The sequence below is a fragment of the Heptranchias perlo genome, chromosome 6 (genome assembly GCF_035084215.1).
Source record: "Heptranchias perlo isolate sHepPer1 chromosome 6, sHepPer1.hap1, whole genome shotgun sequence".
In the NCBI taxonomy this organism is placed as follows: domain Eukaryota; kingdom Metazoa; phylum Chordata; class Chondrichthyes; order Hexanchiformes; family Hexanchidae; genus Heptranchias; species Heptranchias perlo.
Genome location: NC_090330.1, coordinates 87,398,760 through 87,424,507, shown reverse-complemented (window position 1 = coordinate 87,424,507; position 25,748 = coordinate 87,398,760). Strand labels below are relative to the sequence as shown.

The 25,748-nt window shown below is 43.9% G+C and overlaps 1 protein-coding gene across 1 annotated transcript in view; it reads left to right on the top strand.

Annotated features, from left to right (window-relative positions):
- gpc5a (glypican 5a) overlaps positions 1-25,748 on the top strand; it is a 1,114,293-nt gene that overhangs the window by 578,441 nt on the left and 510,104 nt on the right. Inside the window, exon 6 of the mRNA XM_067986491.1 lies at positions 18,695-18,815. Coding sequence (XP_067842592.1) covers positions 18,695-18,815 — 121 coding nt within the window. The remainder of the gene's footprint in view (positions 1-18,694; positions 18,816-25,748) is intronic.

Genomic DNA, 25,748 nt, shown 5'->3' with positions numbered 1-25,748 from the left:
GGGACCACTGTGGAACGGGGCTTCAAGGGCGTCACAGCACTCCAGCAATCCGTTCTCCAGCTGATCACCAGGATTGCTGAGGCGCCGCCCGGGGAAAGTGGCAATGGTGCCATGGCAGTCGGACCTGCTGTCCTCTCTCAGGGCGACAGCCTTCCTGCTCACACCCCTGCCACTCCGCCAGTGCCCCTGTTGTTGCCTCTCAGCCAGCCAGGCCATACTGCTGCAGCCCATGCTGAGATGGTGCAGTCTGAAGCCAGGTTCTTCCCGCCCAGAGCTGCTCGACATCGTCCTCCAAGGCCATCTGTATGCTCCTCCATTGAAGGCCTGCAGCCTCCCACCACCCATGCTCCAGCCACTGGGGAAGCACCTCGTAGGAGCACTAGGATAGGTAAAGGCACAGGAACAGAAGGCACTAAGGGAATGCACAAGGGTAAATACTTCTATTCTGTTTGCTTAATTTCATTTATTCATTGATAAATGAGACTTTGATTTTGCATTTGGTGGTGGTTTTTATTTATGCGATGAGCTGAGAGGGACACCAATGTGCAATCAGATGGAGGGCGATTTGATTGTCTGGTTTGTGCGTAAAGGTGGGGAATGTAGGACTGTTGGTGAGTTGGCAGATGTCGTTCAAATTATTGATACCGGGCACGGATCAGGCGAGCACGCAGAGCCCTTGCAGACAAGGCGTGTGGTTACTGCTGCACCCTTGCGTCTTCCTCCACTTCCTCTTCCGGATCCACCTCCTCCTCCTCCTCCTCCTCCTCAGCCTCTTCCTCCTCCTGCTCCTCTGCCTCTTCCCCCTCAGCCTCCTCCTCCTCCGGCTCAGGGTCTTCTGCAATCATTGGTGGCAAAGGCTGGTCCCTCATGATAACGAGGTTGTGCACCATGCAGCATACCACCACAAATCTGCTCACCCGCTCCGGGGAGTACTGCAGGGCTCCTCCAGACTGGTCCAGGCAGCGAAAGCGTTGTTTGAGAAGGCCTATGGTGTGTTCCACGATGTTGCATGTGGCATGGCTCTCATTATAGGCCTGCTGTGCACATGTGCGTGGTTTCCTGACCGGTGTCATGAGCCATGGCACGAGGGGATAATCCTTGTCGCCCAGTAGCCAGCCTTTGACTTGCCGAGTTGTGTGAAAGATAGCTGGCACGTTGAACTGCCGCATGACGAAGATATCATGACTGCTCCCAGGGTAGTGGGCATCGACCTCCATGATCCGATGTGTGTGGTCGCACACCAGCTGCCCATTGAGGGAGTGGAAGCCCTTTCGGTTGATGAAGATGGCTGAGTTGATGTGCAGGGCACGCAGGGCAATATGTGTGCAGTCAATGGCACCCTGCACCATGGGGAAGCCAGCAATGTGGGCGAACCCCTGTGCGCGCTCGTTCTGATTGTCTCTGCAGAGGGACGGTGATGAACCTGTTCCTCATGCGGTACAGTGCGTCTGTGACTTCCCTTATGCAGCAGTGCACTGCATACTGTGAGATGTTGCACATGTCGCCAACAGAGGCATAAAATGCTCCTGAGCAGTAGAAATTCAGTGCCACGGTGACCTTCACAGCCACAGGCATTGCTGTCCTCGCCCTGCTGTGTGGCTGCAGTTGTGGCCGCACCAGTTGAGAGATCTTGGTGATGGCTTCCTTGGTGAACCTCAGGCGTTGGATGCAATCCTCCTCGGTCACGTTAAGGTAAGAGAATTGATCCCGGAATGCCTTCATTGGGTAGGGCCTCCTGCACAGTGCCCTGCGCCTCCACGCAGCTTGACCTGCTATGCGTGGCCTCTCTGCACGCTCCCAGTCATGCTCAATGTCCAGCGGGAGCCTCAGCAGACCGCCCATGGTTGGCAGGATTGTTGTTCAACCACGGTTGTAACTTTCTGACCCATAAGGCAGTACCTGCCAAAGCACTCTCGAAAGTAGTGTAGGAACTCTCAGTAAGAATAGGGAGCTTCAAAAAACACTTCCTACTCCTCCAGCAACCAGAAGCAATAATCCATCAACTAACCTGCAACACCTGCATAGCTCCTTTAAATAGCGCTGGTGGGGGTTCCTTCAGGCACTGTAAGGCACGTTTGGATGGTCGGATTTAAGACTGTGCATTGAGTTGAGCGTTAAGGTTGAAAATGGTGTCTATCACTTTAAATCAGCATTGCACACTGATTGCATGCATTTTCTCCCTACTTTACATGCTTCCAACGTTCGGTATTTGCGCATGCGCTAACTCCTATACCAAGATGGCATCTGGCACACATCACACAGGAAACGTGCGTGCGCATCCGAGACGTCATCTTGGATATTGGAGAGGCCGTGTATCGCCGAAACAATGGGCGCTACACGGCCCAATTTAGCGCCCGTAGATTTCAATAACATTATTGATTCATTTGCTGACAAAAAGGCAAGTAAAGCACCATTATAAGTTGAAAGTCTTAAAATAAATTATACAGAAATTCATAAACTTCTTTTTATTCTATTTTCTTTACTCAATTTTTTATTATCACTGATCAGTTTTGTTCATAAATTTGGGCTGCTCCGAGTTCAGGGCCCCAGCACACTTATACTCATTCTCCCTCGCCCCTCTCTTCAGTGCTGCAGATAGGAACTTAGTATTAGTAGTCCATGTAAGGGTAAATGACATAGGGAGAAATAATATAGAAGCCATAAAAGCCACATATATGATGATTGGCTCAAAATTCATAAATGGGGTATGCACAGTAATATTCTCTGGTATGCTCCCAGTATCTGGCAAAGGATGGGAATTTACCAAGAAAATTGAGGAGGTAAATGAGTGGTTGGCAGCATTGTGTGAGTACAACCTTCATTAAAACTGGGAATCCTTCCAGGGTAAAAAGGATGAGTATAGGAAAGATGGACTACACTGAAACCAAGTAAGGACTAAATGATTTGCAAGGAACATTGAGGCACTTAATCACTTAAACAACAGATGTGGAGGGGGAGAGCAGGGAGGACACAGGATGTCAGATGAGACAGATTGTAGGGTGGAAGATAGTCAACAAGCAGGCCTAGAATGAGAAATGCAGACTTACATGAACCAAAGACCAGGAATAAGCAGACACTAGGGCACATGAGAGAAGGCAAATCTATAAGATTTACATTCAGCAATGCTGGAAACATTAGAAATAAGATGACAGAACTGGAGACTGTTATGGCAGTAGAGAACGATGATGTGGTAAGAATATCAGAAACCCTGAGGATGGAAATGGATATAACATTCAGCAGTATATGGAGTGTTTTGTAAAGACAGAGTGGACAAAAAAGGAAACAGTGTAGCCCAATTTGAGAGGGATCCCTGGGAGGTAAAAGAAGCTAATCTTGTGGGAGGTAGAAAGCTACAAAATGAACTAGACACTTCTAATGCTAAAAAATCAAAGCTAACTCTAGAGGTATGCTATAGACCACCAGGTCAGCATAAGAACGAGTATGATTTGCTCTCTGAAGAGATAGGAAGGGCAGTTAAGAATAGTAAAATTATTTTAATAGGGGATTTCAATCAATCAAATATAAACTGGGAAACCCAAGTGGTTCTGAATCACAGTTGATATAATGTAATGCACAACTGCTTGTTGACCAGTATATCAAGGAAGCCACATGAGGCAAAGCTCATCTTGATCTAGTATTCATTGCCACCCACCACCCAGAAAATATACAGGAAATGGAAGTTATAGCAACTCTGCAGGACAGCAACATAGAAAGATAAAATTTAATATGATCTGAAAGTCTGAAATATCTAAGACCAAGAGCCAGATACATAACTTTAAAATGGTTAAATTTGATGAAATGATGGAACAGCCAAAGCAGATCAATTGGAGGAGGTTCTTGAATAATATTTCAGTCGAAGACAAATGCAACACCTCTGAAGGTTAGGGTAAATACATTCCCAAAATTAACAAGGTCAGACTAAGAAATCTTGACCTTAAATGGATTAACAAATTAAAAGTAAGATAAAGACAATAGATAGCCTTTACAAATCCTATGGAGAGAAAGGAGAACAGTCTCAATGGGATGAATATAAGAAAATGCACACTCACATTAAAAGGGTGATCAGAGGGGCAAAGAGAGATCTGGAAAGAATCATCGCACCTGAAGCTAAGCATAATAGTAAAAATAATTATTTCAGTTACACAAGAGGGCAATCAGGAGAGCAAGTAAAAATCATAAAAGACACAGATGGGCTTGAAACTAACAATGAGCATAAAATAGTAAATATTCTGAATGACTATTTCGTCCAAATATTCACCAGAGAGGACGTGGGCAATGTGCCCTCTCCAGACAAGTAAGACAGATAGCCCCAAAAAAATCAGTGACTTATTATAAATGAGATGAATGTCCTCGGCAGACTAAATGGACTCATAACAAATAAATCCGTGGGAATAGATGGTATTTCTGATGTCCCTGAGGAGAGGGATGATGATGATATGGAGGTCAAAACCACCCATGAATCCCTGGACCAAGAACCTACTCCATGTTATTTTGTCACAAACTGCCCGATCTCATCCCCTGCATTACTTACTTTTTCACTCCCACGCATCACCTAAGCTACCTTCACCTGGAGGGAGATAGACAGTATTAGTGAGGAAGTGGGATTGGGTAATTCTGTGCATGATGGAGCTGAAGGAGAAGGCTAACTTTGGCTTTGAAGTTATGGGACCCAGAACCCATGGGTACTCGCCTAAAAAAAAAGAATGTTCAAGGAATACCACACTTAAGTGCAGGCTCTGAGGATGTATTCCAACTGATAGCTGCGACTCTGGAGTCAACAGCCTACATTTGCACTAACATGAGGGAAGCTATTTCTTTGCTTTAGGCAACAATGGAAGACATGTGGCTTCATTGGAATCTGCAGCAGACCCTCACCTAAGAAACAGTCAGTGTTTTCTCCTCAACATGGCAGCTCTGGTGGCAGTAGGGGACAGATTAAACAGTACCTTGCACACTGGGTTCCAGATCATGGGGGCCAGGATTCAGCTTCCAGGATCTGATAGACAAGCCAGCCCAGTGATTAGTGGGGATACAGATCCACTGCACAGTGGAATGATGACACCAGGAGGCAACCAGCCTGTGGCTACCATTTCTCAGGTCAGCAGCACTTGTCAGACATCTATGTTAAAACTGGATTGCTAGACAGTGAAGGCCTGAATACTTTTAGTTGCTTATAAACTTTATTTGCTGGGATTCACATTACACCCAATGCATCCCTAATAAATGGGAGCCAGAGAGTTTCCAATTGTTCATGCACCTGAACACAATCATTCATCAATTGATTCAATTCATTTATATACAATTAACAACCTGGCCTTCCCCCTCAGAGTATCACACGTGAGGTTGTCCAGGAATAAGCTCCAGAGATACAACCAACACAAGCCTCATTTCAGGACCAAGGTGCCATGAATTTGAGTTTGGGCAGACTTTGAGCAGACGATGGGAGGGGTGTTCATGCCGTATACCCAAATTCCTTGCCAGAAGGCCTGCGCCATCACTGTAACGTACCATGTGACAGGCATGGTGATTTTGATTGGATGTGCTTCCTTAAACCAATGAACAGTTACTGACATGCATTGATGTTTGCTACGGCCCACAGAATAGCAGAAAGAGGCTTTTGTATAATTAGGTAGTATGATACTTTGAGCAGTGCAGATTGTCAAATTGATTGAAAGAACAGAACTAAAGGAAGTACTTATTCTATCACATTTGCCTTCTGCAGGCCTTTCTTGAATTGTTGCTGATGTGGATAATACTGGTGCCTCATCTGTCTCATCTGTCAAATCTGATGATACATTTTTCCTCAAATGGGTGCAAGGGAGCAACCATGCTACACTTTGAGTCTATCATTGCAAATGGCTGTTAAGACATGGAGCACCAACTTCTTAGAACAGCAAAGCATCACTTCTTGTCCGCTCCTGTTACTTTTGTATTCAGCTGTCATAATTTTTTTAAAAACATCTTGACCATAATGTGATACTCTCTGTCACTCATGCTACTGTTTCAGCATTTAGCCTGTTATCTCCTGATGAATTTACATAATATTTGGCTATTCAGCACACACAGTGCACCAAATTGAAAGCTGGTGAAGACTTCTCGCAGTATCCCATACTATGCTCCATGTATACATTGATATTCAGTGTGTCTTGTTCATCATGACATTAACCTTACCCAGTTTCTGAGAAGCCCAACAATCACTGTTGGATCTAGCAGTGGGAAATGAACCAGAGCAGATAAGAGAAGTAAGCGTAGGGGAACATCTAGGCAATAGCGATCATAACATAATGAGGTTTAAAATAATGATTGAGAAAGTCATAAGCAAGACAAAGACATAGATTGGGAAAAAGCTAATTTTGAGGGGATGAGAATGGAACTAAGGAAGGTAAACTGGGAAAAAAATTCACAAAAACAAAGAGTTAGAACAGCAGTGGGAAATATTTAAAATAGTGATCAATAGAATTCAGGAGAAATATATTCTGCTAAAGAACAAGAACAAACTAGCCAATAATGAAACACCATGGATGAATAAAGAGATAAGGGTAAAATTGAAACGAAAGAAAAAGGCATACTCAGCACATAGACAGTAAAGGAGAGGATGATAAAAGGAAATACAAAGAGGTTAGGAATGATGTCAAAAAACAATTAGGAAAGCAAAGAGGATCTACGAAATTAAATTATCAAGGAATATAAAAAGGAAGAGTGAAGTATTCAACAGACACATAAATAACAAAAGAAAAATCAGAATAGGGATAGGGCCACTAACGGATGCACAAATTAAACTAACTGGTAATGACAGCGAAATGGCAGAAATATTGAATAGTTACTTTGCCTCAATATTTACCAGGGAGATTAACAAGGTGGGCATGACATTAGAAGAAGAGATGTAATAGAAAAACATCTAGAAAACAAAAATATAATAGTATGGTCATCATGGATTTCAGAAGGGGAAAGTTATGCTTGACAAACCTTATTGAATTCTTTGACGAAGTAACAAAGAGTAGACAAGGGTAATGTAGTAGATGTAATATATTTGGATTTTCAAAAGGCCTTCAATAAGCTATCGTATTGTAGACTCATGACTAGTGGATTCAGGGGACAGGTAGCAGAATGGATAGCAAGCTGGCTACAAAACAGAAAACAAACAGAGTAGGGGTTGAGGGTAGCTACTTAGGCGGGCAAAAGGTGGGAAGTGGTGTTCCACAGGGATCGGTGTTGGGACCACTGTTGTTCACAATTTATATTAATGATTTGGATTCAGGAATTGGAAGCACAATTTCAAAATTTGCGGAGGGGATATGGAGCATAAACCAAATTGGGGGGTATAGTTAATACAAAGGAAGAATGCGTCAAAATGCAAGAAGACACTAATAAACTTGCAGAAAGGGCATGTGATTGACAAATGAATTTCAATATAGATAAGTGTGAGATGATACATTTTGGTAGTAAGAATAAGTAGACCACATATTGCTTGGATAACAAAAGTCTAAATGGGGTAAAGGAGCAAAGAGTACAGATACACAAATCACTAAAAGTAGCTTCGCAGGTTAATAAGGCCATAAAAAAGGCAAACCAAGCACTGGGGTTCATTTCTAGAGGGATAGAATTGAAAAGCAGAGAAGTTATGTTAACATTCGCGCCAGACAAGTGCCAGGCAATGACTATCTCCAACAAGAGAGTGTCTAACCACCTCCCCTTGACATTCAACGCATTACCATCGCCAAATCCCCCACCATCAACATCCTGGGGGAAAACATTGACCAGAAACTTAACTGGACCAGCCATATAAATACTGTGGCTACAAGAGCAGGTCAGAGGCTGGGTATTCTGCGGCGAGTGACTCACCTCCTGACTCCCCAAAGCCTTTCCGCCATCTACAAGGCACAAGTCAGGAGTGTGATGGAATACTCACCACTTGCCTGGATGAGTGCAGCTCCACTCAACACTCAAGAAGCTCGACACCATCCAGGACAAAGCAGCCCGCTTGAATGGCACCCCATCCACTACCCTAAACATTCACTCCCTTCATCACCGGTGAACAGTGGCTGCAGTGTGTACCATCCACAGGATGCACTGCAGAAACTCGCCAAGGCTTCTTCGACAGCACCTCCCAAACCCGCAACCTCTACCACCTAGAAGGACAAGAGCAGCAGGCACATGGGAACAACACCACCTGCACGTTCCCCTCCAAGTCACACACCATCCCGACTTGGAAATATATCGCCGTTCCTTCATCGTCGCTGGGTCAAAATCCTGGAACTCCCATCCTAACAACACTGTGGGAGAACCTTCACCACACGGACTGCCGCGGTTCAAGAAGGTGGCTCACCACCACCTTCTCAAGGGCAATTAGGGATGGGCAATAAATGCTGGCCTTGCCAGCGACGCCCACATCCCATGAACGAATAAAAAAAAAACTTGTGTAGAACCTTGGTTGGACCATACTTGGAAAACTGTGCACAGTTCTGGTCTCCATGTTATTAAAAGGCTATAGAGGCATTGGAGAAAGTGCAAAAGAAGAATCACAAGGATGATAACAGAACTGAAAGGATATACATATCAGGAAATGCTGGGGCTCTTTTTTCTAGAAAAGGGAAGGCAGAGTGGTGACCCGACAGAGGTTTTTAAGATAATGAAAGGGAATGAAAGGATTTGATAGAGTAGGCGTAGAGAACTTATGGGGAAGTCCAAAACTGGAGGTCATAAATATAAGATAGTCACTAATAAATCCAATAGGGAATTCAGGAGAAAATTCTTTACCCAAAGAGTGGTAAGAATGTGGAACTCACTACCACAAGGAATAGTTGAGGCAAACAGCACAGATGCATTTAAATGGAAGCTAGATAAACACATGAGGGAGTAATGAATAGAAGGATATGCTGATAGGATTGGATGAAGTAGGGAGGGAGGAGGTTTGTGTGGAGCATAAACTCTAAAATAGACCAACTGGGTCGAATGGCCTGTTCCTGTTCTGTAGACTTGATATAACTCAATGTAACCTTTTGAAATCAATAATGCTGGTCCGAATGCATGAAAGAAAGGCAGACAATATGCCAATAAGAACTAAAAGGCCACCATTGTAAATTCATGCAATAGGCCTGCAATAAATATATTGTACTTTACATAGAATTTACTGCACAGAAATAGGCCATTCGGCCCAACTGGTCTTTGCTGGTGTTTATACTCTGCACGTGCTGCTCCCACCCTACTTCATGTAGACCTATCAGCATATCTGTAATCCTATCAACATATCATTAACCCTATCAACTTACTTGGGGTGGGGGGGGCGGGGAAACACCAGTGCTGGGCAGAAAATTCTAAGAATTTTTGGTGTAATTTTCACTTTCAACAGGAGCGGAAAACTAGCAGTAGCAGATTGGCTACCTGTTATACACCCTGCCCGGTTATCCGTTCCATTGAAATCAATGAAAAGAAAAATCAGGCGGGCGGTATAACGGGTAGCCAATCCACTATCGCCAATTTTCCGTCCCCATCAAAAGTGTAAATCACCCCCCCATGGTCTCTGATTTCTCAATATGCACTCCCGACAGGCAAGGCTCCCGGCTGGTAGTGCATTTTCATAAGATCAGCCCTATAAAGTCTTGCATGATGAATTTTAGAATACCTTGCAAAAGAGTGTGATAATTTAGTATCATTTGCAAATTCCATTAGTGTAGAAATGGGAAACAGTAATAGTGTAGTAGGATATTAATCAGCTTAGGGGTTTTCTCACAAATAATTAAGTTTGATATTTTGGTGATCAGTTTGAAATATGATTAATAACCTTAGTTTTGCTTATTGCATGCTTAAACTAGGTGGTTGGAATCCACATTCCTCATGTGTGGCTCAGAATGCTATAGGGGTCAATTTGCCTTTTGTTAGGGCAGGTAACTGTAATAAATTACCTAAATGATTCTGATTGAATGAACAATCACTTTAGGCCAATAACAAGGTGTTTCACAAATATTGGGAGTAATTTTTACTTTCAGTGCAGCGTAAAACTGGCAGTTGCGAATCGACCTCCCATTATAGACCCTGCCCAGTTTACCTTTCCATTTTTCTTTAATGGAAAGGAAAGTCAGCTGGGGTGTATTAGGGGCAGCTGATTAGCCTCTGCCAGTTTTCCACCCACGCTCAAAGTGTCATTCCAAATAGTTGCACTTTGTTCTGCCCAAACGCCAGCCAGGTGCCATTGTATCTTTTTGTTGTTGATTGGCATTCCTAAAGGATTACCTTGCTTTCAAGTAAGCCAGTGCCAGTGAAGAATGTCCCATAGGGTGTGTTGGGGGGGCAGGGCTTGATTGACAGCTTCTTGCTGAAGCAAAGAAATATAATTGGCTGTTTTCTTCAGTCCCTTTGAGCCATTGAGATAGAAGCTGGAGACTTAGGGCACGATTTTAATAAGGTGGTGGGTTGGCAGCGGGGGGTGGGGGGTGTCAAAGGGGGCGGCAAACGCGAATAACAAAAACTTACCGTTCCCCACCCAATCGCAACTTAATTGGTGGCCATTAATCTGCTTTCCGGGTTTGCCATCCGAAAGCTGCCCAGCGGGCGGACTGCGCACCCGCATGACAGGCTGTTAGCTGCAGCGTCTAGATTTAAAGGGCCATTTCTCCAATGGATTTTGCTGGAGCAAGGAGGAAGAAGACACAATGGAGCAGCACAGGGGCAAGGCTGCTCCAAGATTCAGCGGTGCCTCACTTCAGGTGCTACTGGCCGGGGTGAGGAGGAGGAGGAAGCTATTTTCTCTGGCCGACAGGAGGAAGTGCCCTGCCTCTGCCACCAAGAAGGCCTGGCGCGAGGTGGCAGAGGAGGTCACGAAGAGGAGCAACATATCCCGCACTTGGGTCCAGTGCAGGAAGCGTTTCAAAGACCTCTAGGTCAACAAAAGTGAGTACACTTACTGATTCTCCTGTGTTCCGTGTTGCACATCACCACCCCACCCCCAACCCATTCTGCACTGCCAAGACTACTCCATCACATCACTCCTCATACCCACTTAAGGCTCATCCTCAACTTACCTTCACTTCCTGAGCATATCCTCACCTCCCTATTTGTGACACCACCACTACCACTCACCCCATTCCTGATCCAATGTGATGTCTCTGCCTGATACTCACCCTCTGATGCACCTCTTTCACTGTCAGCCTCACCTAAAGCAATGCATTCGTCGGCTGACCAATTCACCATCACTCACTCACACGTCTGTACTTTCTCCCCTTCTAGGAGAAGAGAGCGCAAAATGCAGGCGAGAGGGCGAGAACTGGAGGGGCGTCACAACAATTAGTGGTCCTCACAGAGGCGGAGGAGGCAGCCCTGGAGATCAGTCACACCCTCGAGTGCCTGTCCGTCGAGGATGTCAAGACTGGCGCCCCACAAACGTCTGGTGACACAACTTTAACATTCATCACACACAATATGAATTGATGTTAACAATGCTTAGCATGTTGAATGCCTCAATATGCTCATCGCAACATGACACATCTGTGATGATGCTTAATATTGCCTTCGGTTCTCTTACAGGCCCTTCAACGACCGCACTGATGGATGAGGTTAATTCCTCAGAGGAGCTCCCGGCCTCTGAGGGCGCACTGTCACATCTTAGTGAGCCATCCACCAGATACTCACAACTCAGTGGGTCCTAGTAGTCAGTTAGTTGTGTTGGCACATGGTGAGTCACCACACACAAGTGAGCACGAGCAGACACTGGTGGTAGGGGCAGCTGTAGAGAGTCCGCGTCGGTGGGCGCACTCCTCTCCAGGCTCTGATCAGCTGGGTGCAGATGCTGAACCCCGGGGGCCATCCTTTAAAAGGAGAATGATGAAGGGACAGTAGCACATTTGTGAGGTACTGGAACAGGTGCCACGCACACTCCCTACAATAGTGCAGAGAATGGAGGAGTCCAACTCCTGCATTGGTGGAATGGTGGCACAGGTACATGAGGAACTGTCTGAGATAGTGTCGCACGTTACTGCGGAAATGTCTGAGATAGTGTCGCAAGTAAGCGCGGAAATGTCTGTGAAGGAGAGAAGGCTAATCTCTATTGAGCTTCAAACTCGGTTCACAAATGAGTCCATTCAGGCTGTTGGGACTCATGGTGAACAATATTCTGCCGCCTTAAACAGGCAGACAAACTTTACAACTGGGCTTCCATGGCATCACACATGTCCTCCAAACTGTTCTCCAGCAGGGTGGTAGGAATGATGTGGGCCTGGTCCAGGAGAGGGTTGATTGTGAAAGGGGACATGGAATTGGGGATGCCTCTCAAAGCGCTCCCACATTTCACCCATTGCCCCCCTCTCAACCAGTACCCGCAATGTTGCCTCCTCCCCCGGTGGCTGAGTCTGCCCCTGCACAGCTGCAGGTGGAGCAGTCTTTGGCAGAGCCCTCATGGGCACCAAAATCCAGAGGGCATAGGCTGAAAGTATCTAAGCAGTCCGGGCATGGACATGAGCAACCTGCCACTAACTCTGCTGCAGCCACAGAGGATGCACCACGTAGAAGTAGTAGGAAGAGAATGGCTAAGGTTTTGTGATCACGAGAGGTATGTACAAGGGTGTCTGACAGACTGTCATGTTTTTCATTTATATTTGGTTTTTGTTAAAGTCACATTAAATGTTATCATTCTCACCACTACTGCCACATCTTGCCCATTCTTGACTGCCTTTTCTGATCGCGCCCTTTCATGTGCTTCATCGTGAAAGGCGAGACTTGATGCCACCCAGTGGGTGACATTCCAGTGGGTGTATGCGTAGTTGCAGGACTGTTTTGTGCAGGGAGGTGGGTGGGGAACTGGGGGGTGGTGGTGTTGGCACTGCTCTTTCCAGGTGGTGTGAGGACTGGATTATTCTCACTTTATGATCTTATGAGAACCATTCATATATGAGTGACTCCCTGGCCTCACAAGCAGCCAGGTGAGCCACTGCTCTGCCCATGGGTTTGTCCTCCTCCTCTTCCTCCTGCTGCTGCTCCTCCTCAACGTTTATTGTAGATGTGGATGCTGGATGAGGGCATGGGACCTCATCAACCAGTACCCCTCTCTGTTGCGTCATGTTGTGCAGGATACAACACACTCCTATAATGCAACCCACTCTCGCTGGTGCGTATTGAAGTGCTCCCCCAGGACAATTGAGGCACCAAAATCTCATCTTCAGCAATCCTATCGCATGTTCAATTACAGACCTGGTGGCGATGTGGCTATCATTGTATCAACGCCACTCCTCGCTGAAGTGTCGTCAGCCACTGTGCAGGGGATATCCCTTGTCTCCGAGGAGCCAGCCCTTAAGGTTGTTTGGTGCGTGGAAGAGGTCCGGGATGTTGGATTCCCTCAGAATGAACGAATTGTGGCAGCTGCTGGGGAATCTTGCACACATGTGAAGAAATCTTTTGCGGTAGTCATAAACAAGCTGAGCGTTGTTGGAGTAATAACCCTTTCTGTTGATGAACAGTCCTAGCTCGTATGGAGTTGCTTAGATTGTTATATGCGTGTAATCGATTGCACCCTGTACACCTGGGAAGCCAGCCACAGAGTGGAATCCCACTGTCCTCTCTTGACTGAGGTCGTCCATGGGGAAGTTGACGTATTTGGAGGCCCTGCGAAACAAACCGTGTTGACCTGCCTTGTGCACTTATAGGCAGACGACTGAGAGACCCCGGCGTTGACACCCTGAAATGATCCATAGGTGAAGAAGTTGAGGGCAGTGGTCACTTTAACAGCGACTGGTAATGAGATGCCGCCAGGCCCAGCCGGGAGCAGCTCAGCATGAAGGAAGCTGCAGATGACTGTGACCACCTGGTGACTCAAAATCAGCCTTCGCATGCACTGCTCCTCAGAGACATCCAGGAAGCTGAGCCTCAGTCTGTAGACCCTCTGACGAGGGTAGTGCCTCCTGCAACGTTGGTCCCTCTGTTGTTCCCCTCTGTGCTCTTGTGCAGGTGCCTGTGGCGCAGCACTGTGTTGTGGAGCTCCAAGTGGCGGAAGTGCACGCCGTGCCTGGCGAGGATGGTGAAGTTCCTCGTTCTCGGATGTAGTGGTGAATGCAGCCATCGCACCCCCCATCCTGATGGTGTCAGTTTGAGGGGGTCCGAAAAGTTGGTAAATAAGTACAAACGGAACAATTCTGAGTGGAAACCAAGAATTCCCAGTCTAAACATGAAGAACTCGGAGCCAAAAGTTTGTCTGAGAGAACTGAGTGCCCTGCTGCAATAACTCACCTTTTATCCCTATCTGTCAAACAGGGATTTAAATGTCCAAATGGCTGCCGGCTGAAACCTGACTACTTTCCAGTGCCGTATTTCACACAGGAAACACCTTGAGGCAGCATTGAAATCTCTTGCCTTCATAGTTAGTTGTATTTATAGATTTTTTTAACTACTTTACCTAGTTGAATTGCTGCTTTAAATATCATCCAGTCGGCTTTAATTGCCGGTGGGACTTCCGGGTTCAGGAATGGCGCGTGCGCCCAGATGGCTCTGGGTCGTGCGCGTTCTTCAGAGTATTGGAGCCGGGATTTCTGCCCACTCCTCAGAAACACAATTTTATTTGCCCTCAACGCACCCGCAAATGTCTTTTAAAATCATGCCCTTAATGTTGGTGGATGAAATTTCTCATATAAATGATATTGTGGATGCTTGTGCAGGTTTAGTATCACTAAGAGAATTAATAAAGTGCTCTGTCTCAATATTTTAATATTCTGAATCCAAGTGGAATCTGCTGTATTGCCTTAATGCTACTGATCAATCTTTACAGTTAAAAACTCTGATTTGTACTTTATAGCCTAAGTCACAACCTAATGGAGTGTTTATCCTTTCGCTATCAAAAGACTAGAAGAACAGGAGAGGGCTTGTGTAAATTCATTCATCTAACTACAATAGCAAGGTTTTCTGTTCAATCCTTAGGCAGTGCTACGTTACAAAGTATTATGAGTACAAAACGACCTTGGTGCACAGATACTAGAGGGCTGATTTTAACTCTGTCCGCGGAAACCGGGTGGGTGGGCAGTTAAAATGACTGCAGCGACTTACCTGTCCGATCCCACTGCCTTCCCATGGGTTGCAATTTTAAGCCAAGACCTGTTCAAGAAAGACGCCTGGCTTCCCCGCCAGGCAAACCTGCAGCAAGTGGCTCCTGGACCAGAAGAGGCTCTCCGGGCTTCACAAGGAAACTGTGGGCTTTCCCTGCCTTTGGCTTCCCTCCCTCCCCTCACCACGAGGCCCTCCCAACCCTTCTTCTAACCACTTACGTGACTGCTGGGGACGGTACCTTTGGGTCCCCGGCGGCGGCGTCTTCCTGCTGCCTGAAATCCTGCTCCTGCGCACCAGCCAGCTAGCGATTCCTGCCGTGTTCCAGTGGTAGACTGATGGGACCTGTGCAGATGACGCCTGGGAGTTAAAATCTCCTGGGCCTTATGCTGCGGAAGACCGATAGATTCCCATCCACCTCGGCCCTAACGATTCCCACGGGGAGTTAAAATTGGAACCAAGGTCATTAAAGGTGGCAGCACAAGAAAATTAGGTCATAAAAAAAATCAACAGCATTTTTGATTTTGCATCTAATGGCATACAACATAAAAGAAGCTAATGGTGTACTTGTATAAGATGTTAGTTAGGCCACAGTTGAAGTATTGTGTATAGCTTTCGGCATCCCATTAGAGGAAGGAAATAAAAGCAATGGTGCAATGTAGGTGTTACGAGGGATGAGGGGTTACAGTTACAGAGAGACTTGAAAAGTTAGGGCTTTTTTCACTGGAACTGAGAAGGTTGAATGGTGATCTGATGGAAGTCTTCCAGATTATGAAGAGTTGTGATGGGGTAACTAGCAATAGATTGGTTCCATTGGCCAGTGAGATGGTGATGAATGGATACAAATTTAAAATAATCAACAGAGTGTTTTGAATGTGGAATTCTCTGCCCTAAACCATTGTTGGAGCAGAGTCCGTATGTACTTGCTTCAAAAAGAGAAAGATTAAAGGCTATGGGGAACATGCAGTAGAATGGGATTAGACCAAGTGGCTCACATGGATAAAACACCTGTGCAGAATTCATGGGCTCAACAGCCTGTTTCTGTGTTGTAGCATTCTATGATGCTATATTCTGGTTTGTACATAGTGAGGGCTTGTTTACTATAATGAGCATCGGAGAAATAGCTAAGTAAATCCTAAAAATGTGACAGTCTGTTCCATCCCTGTTGTGTGTTATATGCGTGAGCTTACATGAAGTGAAATCTATGCATCTTGGCTCAAATTTAAGGAGATCTGAAGAATGAATTGCCTCAATTCAGAACCAGAAACTCCCATAACTGATCTTTTGCATAAAATGAAATTAGCTTCTGTCCAAATTAACAACATACATTGCCCACCACTTCAAAAATTACTAAAATCACCCCTTCCTCCATTTCTTGCCAATGGCCCCCAAGTGAAGAACCCAGGAAGTCATTCTTAGCTCCTATTGAAAAGTCAATAACATTTTGTTTCTTTCAGCAGTTTATTTTCTTTTTCTATTTTTTCTCTTCCTTAATCTTAAATATACTTCAGCCTTTGACACACAATGTGATGGAAATGAGTTCCCCTTCTGGACATGGTTTTGTCATTAAGCTGAAGTGATGCATTACTGCGGTTGCATAGGGAAAAACACGAGGACAGATGGCGAGTCCATTATTTCTTCAAAAATAAATTCATCATTTCAGGCTGAACTAAAATCTGTTAAGGGTTGATCACTACAGTTGCTGCAATTGCATTTTTTTGACGTTGGGCTCACCATGGAACAGCTCCACTGAGGATCTGTACATTCTATTAGCTTACCTTGCTTTGCATTAAAGTGCAGCAAAGTGACTAATGACTTTTGGATAGCATATAATGGGAATGTTCTTTTGAAAACCAATATAAAATCATAGTCTTTGATAGTGCTGAAGCACTGTGGTGAACATCCTACGCATTTGAAGAAAGACCTTTAGGGATGAAGGCTCACTTTATCCAGCAAGGTGCCAGATGGCAAGTTGAAAGCAATTTAAGAATGTTTCCACAAGTTGTTTAAATTGGTACAGCGAGAGCACAGACATTACATGTTGACAGTATGACTGATAGGCCACTAATTAAAGGCTTCCTCTTCCGTGGCCTATCATAAATTTAATGTCTTGCAGTAAATGTTGTCCTACAGAGTTAAAGATTTGAACTTACAGCCATATAGCTTTGTTCGTGTTAATTAATTAAAACCCATGTGTTTTTTAATACCATCTTGTGTCACACTTCTGAAATGTTAACATTTTCAAATATTTTCATTTGGATATCATAAAAATTTTCAGTTATATGGCAATTTAAATCAAATTTCACAACATAGGCTGTTTTTAAATAACACAGATAATTGCTATTCATGACTGACATTTATGATCAGCAATAGTGACATGGGCGTAAATCCATTAAAAATATATAGCTATGTTTATTTTAAGAGTGGCATATGTCAAAATAGATTACCTTTATAAACTAACATGAGTGATTGTCATTCCCAGTAGGACATGCTGGGAGGCCTGTGAATACCCTCTTATATGGATTGTCAAGTTGCTGAATAACTATGTTTTATGATGATTCGTGTTTTATGATGATTCAATGTTTTTATGATTATTGGAGACTGTAGATTTCATATTTAATGAAATTGTTTAGGACTGATGACCTCATAATAAAAATGCTGTATATCTTTATCTATTTGCACAAATCATACAACACTCTTATGCTTTCTTAAAGAATTGTATTTTGGGAGTTTCTTATGGTATTATTAAAATTTGAAGCATTTGAGCAACAGTTTTAAAGCACATTACTTGCTTTGTCCAGGGGTATTAAATGTATTTTTTAATGTGAAAGGAGCATGTAGTTTTCTCACTGTGAGATAGAGTTAAACTGAAACTCTTAGAGAAACTACAGTGTTATTTCCATAAGCTAACTTAGCAAAAAATTAGAATTAAAAAAAATATTCTTTGGGCAATTTGGAAATACCCTTCATACATTGTGACCACACACAAAGAACACAATCTAGAAAATAGCATTTCAACTTGTCTATCGCTTCAACAACTAAAAAGACAAACAGAAGTACCTAGTTTACATTACTGGAGAACATTTTTGCCCACCAACCTACTGCCAATAGTCTTATCATTTCCCACCTCTTGCACAATCATTCAGTTGCACATATCAGATGTTCAGAAGCCTGTTTCTATTGATTATTTCTTCCCCCCACTACCCCCCGCAAGCTATCTTGATTCACGTAACACTTCCCATGGAAATTCAGTGGTTCTTTTCCCCTCTCTGTACAATTCCTGATCCAGTCGAAAGCATTTAAAGTCTTCTGTTGTAGTTGAAGTCAAACTTTGGTGAAGAAGCCAAGTTTTTTTGTCTTTCTCATCCTAAATACCAGGACACCTACTTCTTCAATATAGGTGCAGTCAACTGAACAATTTAGTGTTCATTAATTAGTTGGCTGCATGTTTTCTTCATAGCTCAAAATGACTGAATTCTACACAAATTGTCACATAGCATCATGACAAAATGCAGTAGTTGCATCCAGAGTTCAATAAAGGTGCAATTCGAATTTGTTTTTAAAAACCTGAAATTAATGTATTGTAACATCCACATTTCTAATCATGTGTTGAATGATTTAATTGTCTAATTAAATGCTGCATTTGAACTGAACAGTTCATTTTTATTGATTTCAGTTATACACATCAAGTAGTTGGCAATGGCATCAAAGCCCAGTCGAGCAACCCAGAGGTGAAAGTGAAAGGAACTGACCCAGTCATAAATCAGATCATTGATAAACTGAAGCACATCAATCAGGTAAGCAAGACTGTCCCATTGCGACAAGGCACTGCGGTGCAGTCATTCAGAGCTCAGACAGCTGCATACACTATTACTGGAAAGGGGTTGAAGAACACACAAAATAAAGAGAAAATACTATATTATTGATTCTCTTTTTGTCCATGGATATAGGAAATATATGAATGTAAAACCTGAGAATGGTAAACCTTCATTAAAAGTATGAATCTATTTTTTCCTCTTTTAAGCTGACATCTGATATTGTTTAAGTCTGTTAGAGCTATAGGGGTAACTCACATAAATAAGTTAATTCTCTCACTCACAGACCATAAATAAAATGTAATGGTATCATCTTTCTTATTAGTACTGCTCTGGAATTTGTGGTCAATCAAGAAACAACTGACATTGCCAGGTCACCTCTTTTCTCCCTCTCTCCAATTCTTAGCTCACTTTTCTTTGGTCTTGCTCTTCACAAGATCACAAGCTAATTACAGATGGGAAGGCCATTTGGTCCATTTTTATTCATCCATCCAGAGAGATCCTGATATCGCCCCATTGTAGCATCCAATTGTTTCTTAAATGATTCCTGGATTTTTGCCTCTACTGCTGTATCTGGAAGTCCATTCCACATGTTGATCACTTTTGTGTGAAGAAGAATTTTCTGATATCAGTCCTAAAATTACCTTTTACTAGTTTGAACCTGCGCCCCCTAGTTCTATTCAAACAGTTTAATTGAAAGTTAATATTACAGGTCAACTTTCTATATACCTTTAAGAAACTTATATACCTCTGAAAAATGCCTCCTTTCCAGGTTGAAAAGTCCAAGTTTCTCCTGTCTTTCCTCATAACTCATACCCTTGACATGAGGAATTAGTCTCATGGCTCTCTGACATATTTAGCATTGAGTCCACTAAGTCTCCTAGGTCTCTTTCAACTCCATCCTTAGCTGTTTCAACACCATTCATGAAATACATGCATTGTCTATTTTTCCTTCCTCTGTGTATCAAATTGCACTTGTCTGTATTAACTTTCATTTCCCATTGCTCTGTCTATTTGCATATTTTGTACAACTGATTCTGTAATTTCTGAGTTGCCTCCTCTGATTCCACCACCCCTCCTAGTTTGGTATCATCTACAAATTTGACCACTTTCCATTGAGTTTATGAATCTAGGTAGTTGATGTAAATTAGAAACAGCAGTGAACCCAGCATTGAGCCTTGCGGTATCCCCACACTGACATACCTCCTTCAACTCGTTGTTTCCTACCCTACAGCCAGTTTCTTATCCATTTCCATGGTTTGCACTGAATCCCCACAACTTTGAGTTTAATTAATAGTGTTTTTGGTCAAATATTATCAAAAGCCTTTTGGAAGTCGAGGCACACTACACCATAGGGCTTGTCACAATCCACTTGGGCTGTCACTTAGGTTGGTCAGGCAGGATCTTCCCCTTCTGAAGCCATGTTGACTGCTGTTACCTAGGTTATTGTTGTATAGATGATCCTCAAGTTCACTCCTGGTAATCAATTCCATTATTTTATATGGAATGGAAGTAAGACTAACGCATTTGTGTTTGTTTTGTCACCCTTTTTGAACATGGGCACCACATTAGTCTGTCTCCAATCTTCTGGTGCCTTCCCTGTGTCCATCGGCTGCCTCATAATGTGGCTAGAGCCTTACAAATCTCTTCCCGAGTTTTTTTCCCAGCACTCTGGGATAAATATCATCTATTCCTGAGGATTTATTTGCTGAACCCATTTAGCCTGTCTCGAACTTCCATCTCATATATGGTGAAGTCATTGATTTTACTTAGGGTATTTACTATTTTGTATTCATCCTCACTTTAAGTTTATTTGCATTTTTTATGGTTTACACCTGACTGCACTCTTTCTGTTGTGGTATAGAAATAATTTTTGTTACTGTTATACTTAGCCTTAGGTGTTATAGCTTTTTCCAGGTCTCTTTCCCCTCTGATCGCCCTTTTAAATTTTTTATGCATTTTTGTAAATTCATCCCAGTGACCTCTTCTCCCTGCAGGATTTGCATAGGCTATTTCTCCTCTTTAACACAGTTTTTTAATTTGTTAATTCATTTAAGGTCAAGTATCATACATCCAACATTATACCTTTAAAGGTGTTCCACTTGTCTTCTACTGAAATGTTATTCAACAACCTCCTCCAATTTATTTGCTTTAGCTGTTCCATCATATCATCAAATCCGCCCTCCCTCTTTCTCCCTGGATGATTTGAATAGGCCATTTTTTGCTTGTGTGGGTCCTTGTCAGCCAGTTTTAAATACTGCACAGTCGGTCATTTTGTCTTTCACAACTAACATCCATTGTCTACCCTGTCTTTCCAAATCATTTAATTTTCCTGGTGCAATACTTATTCCAAGCTCTTAAAGAGGTTAGGCTATGAATGTTTAAATTACTGGAACATAATCCTGGAAAAAGAATAGCATGAATCAATCTTCTGTGCTTTACAAACAAAGCATTAGAGCCCAGTCTGCTTTCAAAACACAAGCAGCGTAAGAGTTGGAGTTCAGACAGTAAATCAAGTATCAGACATTTTACCACGGTCCCAAAAGCAACTATGTCAAAAGCACTGACTATACCAATTTAAAAGGTGATGGAGAAAGCATTGAGGTAATCTGGAACTGATGCAACCTCCTCCCTTGTTCTTCCATTTTTTCAGTGTTGAGATGGGGAAATGGGCAGATGACCTACTCTTAGTATGCTGCCAATGAGCCCTAAAGCAAGCCACCAAGAGGCACTTAAGACTGCCAAAGTGTAACTCGCTCCAATTATTTTCCCTTCCATTTACAAGGAAACGCCGTGGGGAGTCTTCAACTTCCAACCAAAATGGGTGCAAAGTCGACAAAGTGGCTGTGCTGCTTGCCCAAAGCAGTTGTGGGAGGGCGAAAAATTGGCTGGCTACTACACTAAGCCAGCTAACAGGCAAGGCCTGGAGCAATCCTGCTCCTTCAGGCCCCATGAAAATAAAAGATGAAAACATTTGGGGTCCTTTTCTGGAATGGTCACCAGTATTCCTTTGTACCTACAAATTGCAGTCAGGGTCCTTCAATGGCATAGGACCCCAATTTGCATAATTGAACAGTCCACTTCCCAAAACAGGTGGGTGTGCTGTTCATCCATTTACAGGGCTGCCTGCAAATTGGATCAGATGGGCCTTGGGCGTCCAAGGTACCACACACCGCACCCCCCCGCCCCCGCCCCCCCCCCCCCCCCAACGATTATCAGCTGCCGGCTGCTTGTTTTTCAAGCAAGAAACAGGAGGCCAGCAGTTAAAAATTACCCCCACAGTCTCAGCAACACGTGGATCAGATTGGGAAATGATCAGTGCAAATTGACGCCACTTCCGTCCCCTACTCCATGGCTCTGAACTTCAATACCCTCAGTACACTCAACACCATAATGGTAATTCAGACTTCATACCACATGTCAGCATTTGCTGAGACATTTCAGTGCTGCAGCTGGTAAGACCCAGATCGATAACATAATTTATTTTTGCCTGCTGCAGGCCCACACACTTTTTGCTTATGTTTGCTTGGAATGCTTGCTGCCTTGAAAGTAAGCCACAAAACGATTACAACTTCCACCATCTTTCACATCTTTTTTGTGCATATGCAAAAAAACTTACCTGAAATTTAAATTTTGTCATCTCTTGCACACCTTCACCCAATGACGCACTGCAAATGACTGGTGGAAAGTCCTTGAAATCACTAACATTAGTGATTTTTTGTTGTAAAGGTACAGATCTAATACATTTTTTAAAACTTTACCAGAGACATCCATTAGGTCAGCTAAAAGTCTCAGCCAATTGGTAGGAACACTTTTAATTTTCCTTCAAGCAAGTTGGTTTCCATGTCAATTACAACAACTCCCAAGAGATTCCAAAACACTAAAGACAGGAAGAACATTTTTTGTTGATAATGAAATGGTGTGACACAAATATATAGAACCATATGAAAACTTGTTAACACACTGTATCTGGTTGCTGGCCTAGCTGTGTAACAAATTGCCGAGTCTTAAAATATAAATTGATATCTCTGTTTTGCATATCTTCATAACATGATGCTAATTAAATTACTTGTTTCAAAATAAGACATGGGGTTACATGAGATACTAAATATAGTGTGGGACAAGGGGAGGTCATATGGAACAAGAAAAAAATATTTTAATATGGTTGTACATCCCTAGTGATTTCTCCTGTTTTGGATTGACTGACTGATTCATGTTAAATGCAAGCTAAATTCATTTTTAAAAAAATCTATGGGGGTGGGGCTGTGCGATTTTAACTGCCAATCGTTTCCAGCGGGTGCAACAGAATGAGTTCACAGCGATTTTAACCGCTTATTAACATGCGGCCAGTTGACTTCCTGCCCAGAATGAATGGGAAGCAGCAGCTGGCCATGGCACAAAAGTCAGTGTGGGGACAATATCCTGCTCTTCCTGACCCCACAAAGGAAAGTAAAAACCCTTACTGAAAGGACTCTGATCCTCATCTCACTTGACTTTACCTAATGGGAAAGTCATAGAGGCATCCCCACTCAGACTGGAGTTAAAATGACAATGTAATCAGACTCCAATTTGTATATTTAAAGAAGGACCCACTGGGTTCAAGCGGGGACCTTTACTCTTCATACATTGCATGCAGTATCTGAGCTGGGACATTATCGAGGGAGCTTTATTCTCCATATAAACTATTGCTGTAACTGAGCTGGGACATTATAAAGGGAGCTTTACTCTTCATACAATGCATGCAATATCTGAGCTGGGACATTATAGAGGGAGCTTTACTCTGCATTGAACCTGTGTTATCTATTAATGTCCCTAAGCCCCCTCCCTTTATTACTGCTGATGGTCCCGCCACATGATGACCCTAAAGCCTCCTCGTGTTACAGGGAATAGACTGGTTTGAGAACACAGAGGAGTTTGTAATATCCCTGCCTCATCCCAGCGCCATTCCCTCAAACTGCCTCTCACAGCCAAAGCAAGGGGAAGACAACACTGCCTGATATAGAGAGGTAGACTTTGGGTGTATAAACCAAATGTGGATATGGGAGCCATTGAATAGTGAGATCTCACCTTTGGAGGACAGGAGCGGGATCGGAGACAGGATGATTATACAACCCATGGTCATGGCAGTGAGGCTAAATATTAGGAGCAGAGCCTGGCCATGTGACCCTATAATAGCTCAAGTGGGAGGGGCTTCAGCTGGTTTGTGACATAGTTCCTGGCTGCTGTTGTGATTGGCTCCTAGCTCCTTTGTGATGTCACCTGGAGACAGGTTTGTACCCCTGGTTACTCCCCATCAGTGGGAGTTACTGCGGGAGGACCTGGAGTTGGCAGCTGACACTAACGAGAAGAGCAGATTAAAAATTGATGATGACGGGATACAGGCGGGACATTGGCGGGTAAGTCACCCAGTCAATTTTAACTGCTTACCTGCCCGGTGGAAACTGGGCAACTAGGGTTAAAATTGAATCCTAAAGACTTGTAATTAAACCAAAACAAATGAAAATCAAGAGAAAAACATAGCACTGGATGAGAGGGTGGTTAAAGTAGAAAACAGAGAGTATGCGACAAGTGTAGGGCACAATTTTAGTCTGGAAAAACGGGTGGGTTGGGGGCGGGGGGGCAGTAACAATTGCAAAAATCTTAAACCTGCCTCCAACCTACTCCTTTCCAGTTTTCACGGGGGCGGGACGAGGGCCAGGCAACCAGCCCGCTCTCAGGAGGCGGGTTGGGCATTAACAGTTTTTAAGGAGGCAGCGGGCCTACATTTTCAAAGCTTTTTTGATTTTATCTCCTGGGGCCAGGATTCCCGGGCCTTCTACTTCATGCCACTTGAGAGGAGGCAAGAAGGCCCAAAACAGCAGGTAAGTGCCTTTATAGTACAGCTTGTGGGTCCGGAGGAGCAGGAGTGCATCCCCCAGGGCCAAGAAGCCTACCTGCAGCAACCCCCTTCCCCCCCGCCACGATCTCTGATCCCCCCGCCACGATCTCCGACCCCCCCCTCGATGATTGACCCACCCCCCCCCGATGACTGACTGCACCCACCCCCCCCCAAACCCGGTGACACCCCCTCCCCCCCCATCTAACACATACCTGATCATGTCCGCTTCTTGGCTCTTCTCACATTTGACTGAGAGCCAGCCTGACAATCAGGTTGGCAGGCGGGAAACTGGCAAAAAAGGAAAAAAAACAACGTCCTTACGTCAATATCGTAAGGACATCTGGGAAACCCAAAGGACTTCGGGATTTCCCGTCAGGAATTCCACCCCCTGCCCCCTTCCTGGCTCCGGGCTAAAATTATGCCCATAGTGTCAGAGTTGTGTGTAGTGTGAGATGAAGTGTTACAGGGTTCAGTATTTGTATTTCTATTTCTAATCTATGTAAATGGACTAGGTACTGTAACCAATTGTAAGGTTCTCAAATTTTCAGACAACGCTAAGTATAGAGAACAGTAGACATAGCAGATGCAGTTAAAGATTTGCAGAAAGACTTAGATCAATGGGACAAGACATATGACTAATGGAATTTCGTACAGGCAAATGTAAAATATTAAATATTGGGTGAAAAATGTGTGACACAGCAATGTAATAAGTAGAACAGAATTATGAAAGGTGCTTCCTCAGTTCCTTGTGGGCTACAGTTTTGTTACAGTACTTGGCTTGAGATAGTGACTTTGAGATTAAAGTTGGTCCATTATGAATGCTGCCATTGCTGCAGTTATCTGGACTGATGAAGAGGAGGCAGAAGAGGAGCACCAGCACCAAGAGTGAACTGAGGAAGGTGCTGCAGGTGGGCAGCAGAGAAGGTGGTAACATAGTGCCCGTGCTCGCAGAAGGCCATACCCACCCAATAGGGTGAACAGGCAGAGGCTCAGGTTCCTTGACCTGCCAGAGGCGCAGTGCTTTAGGAGGCTCTGGA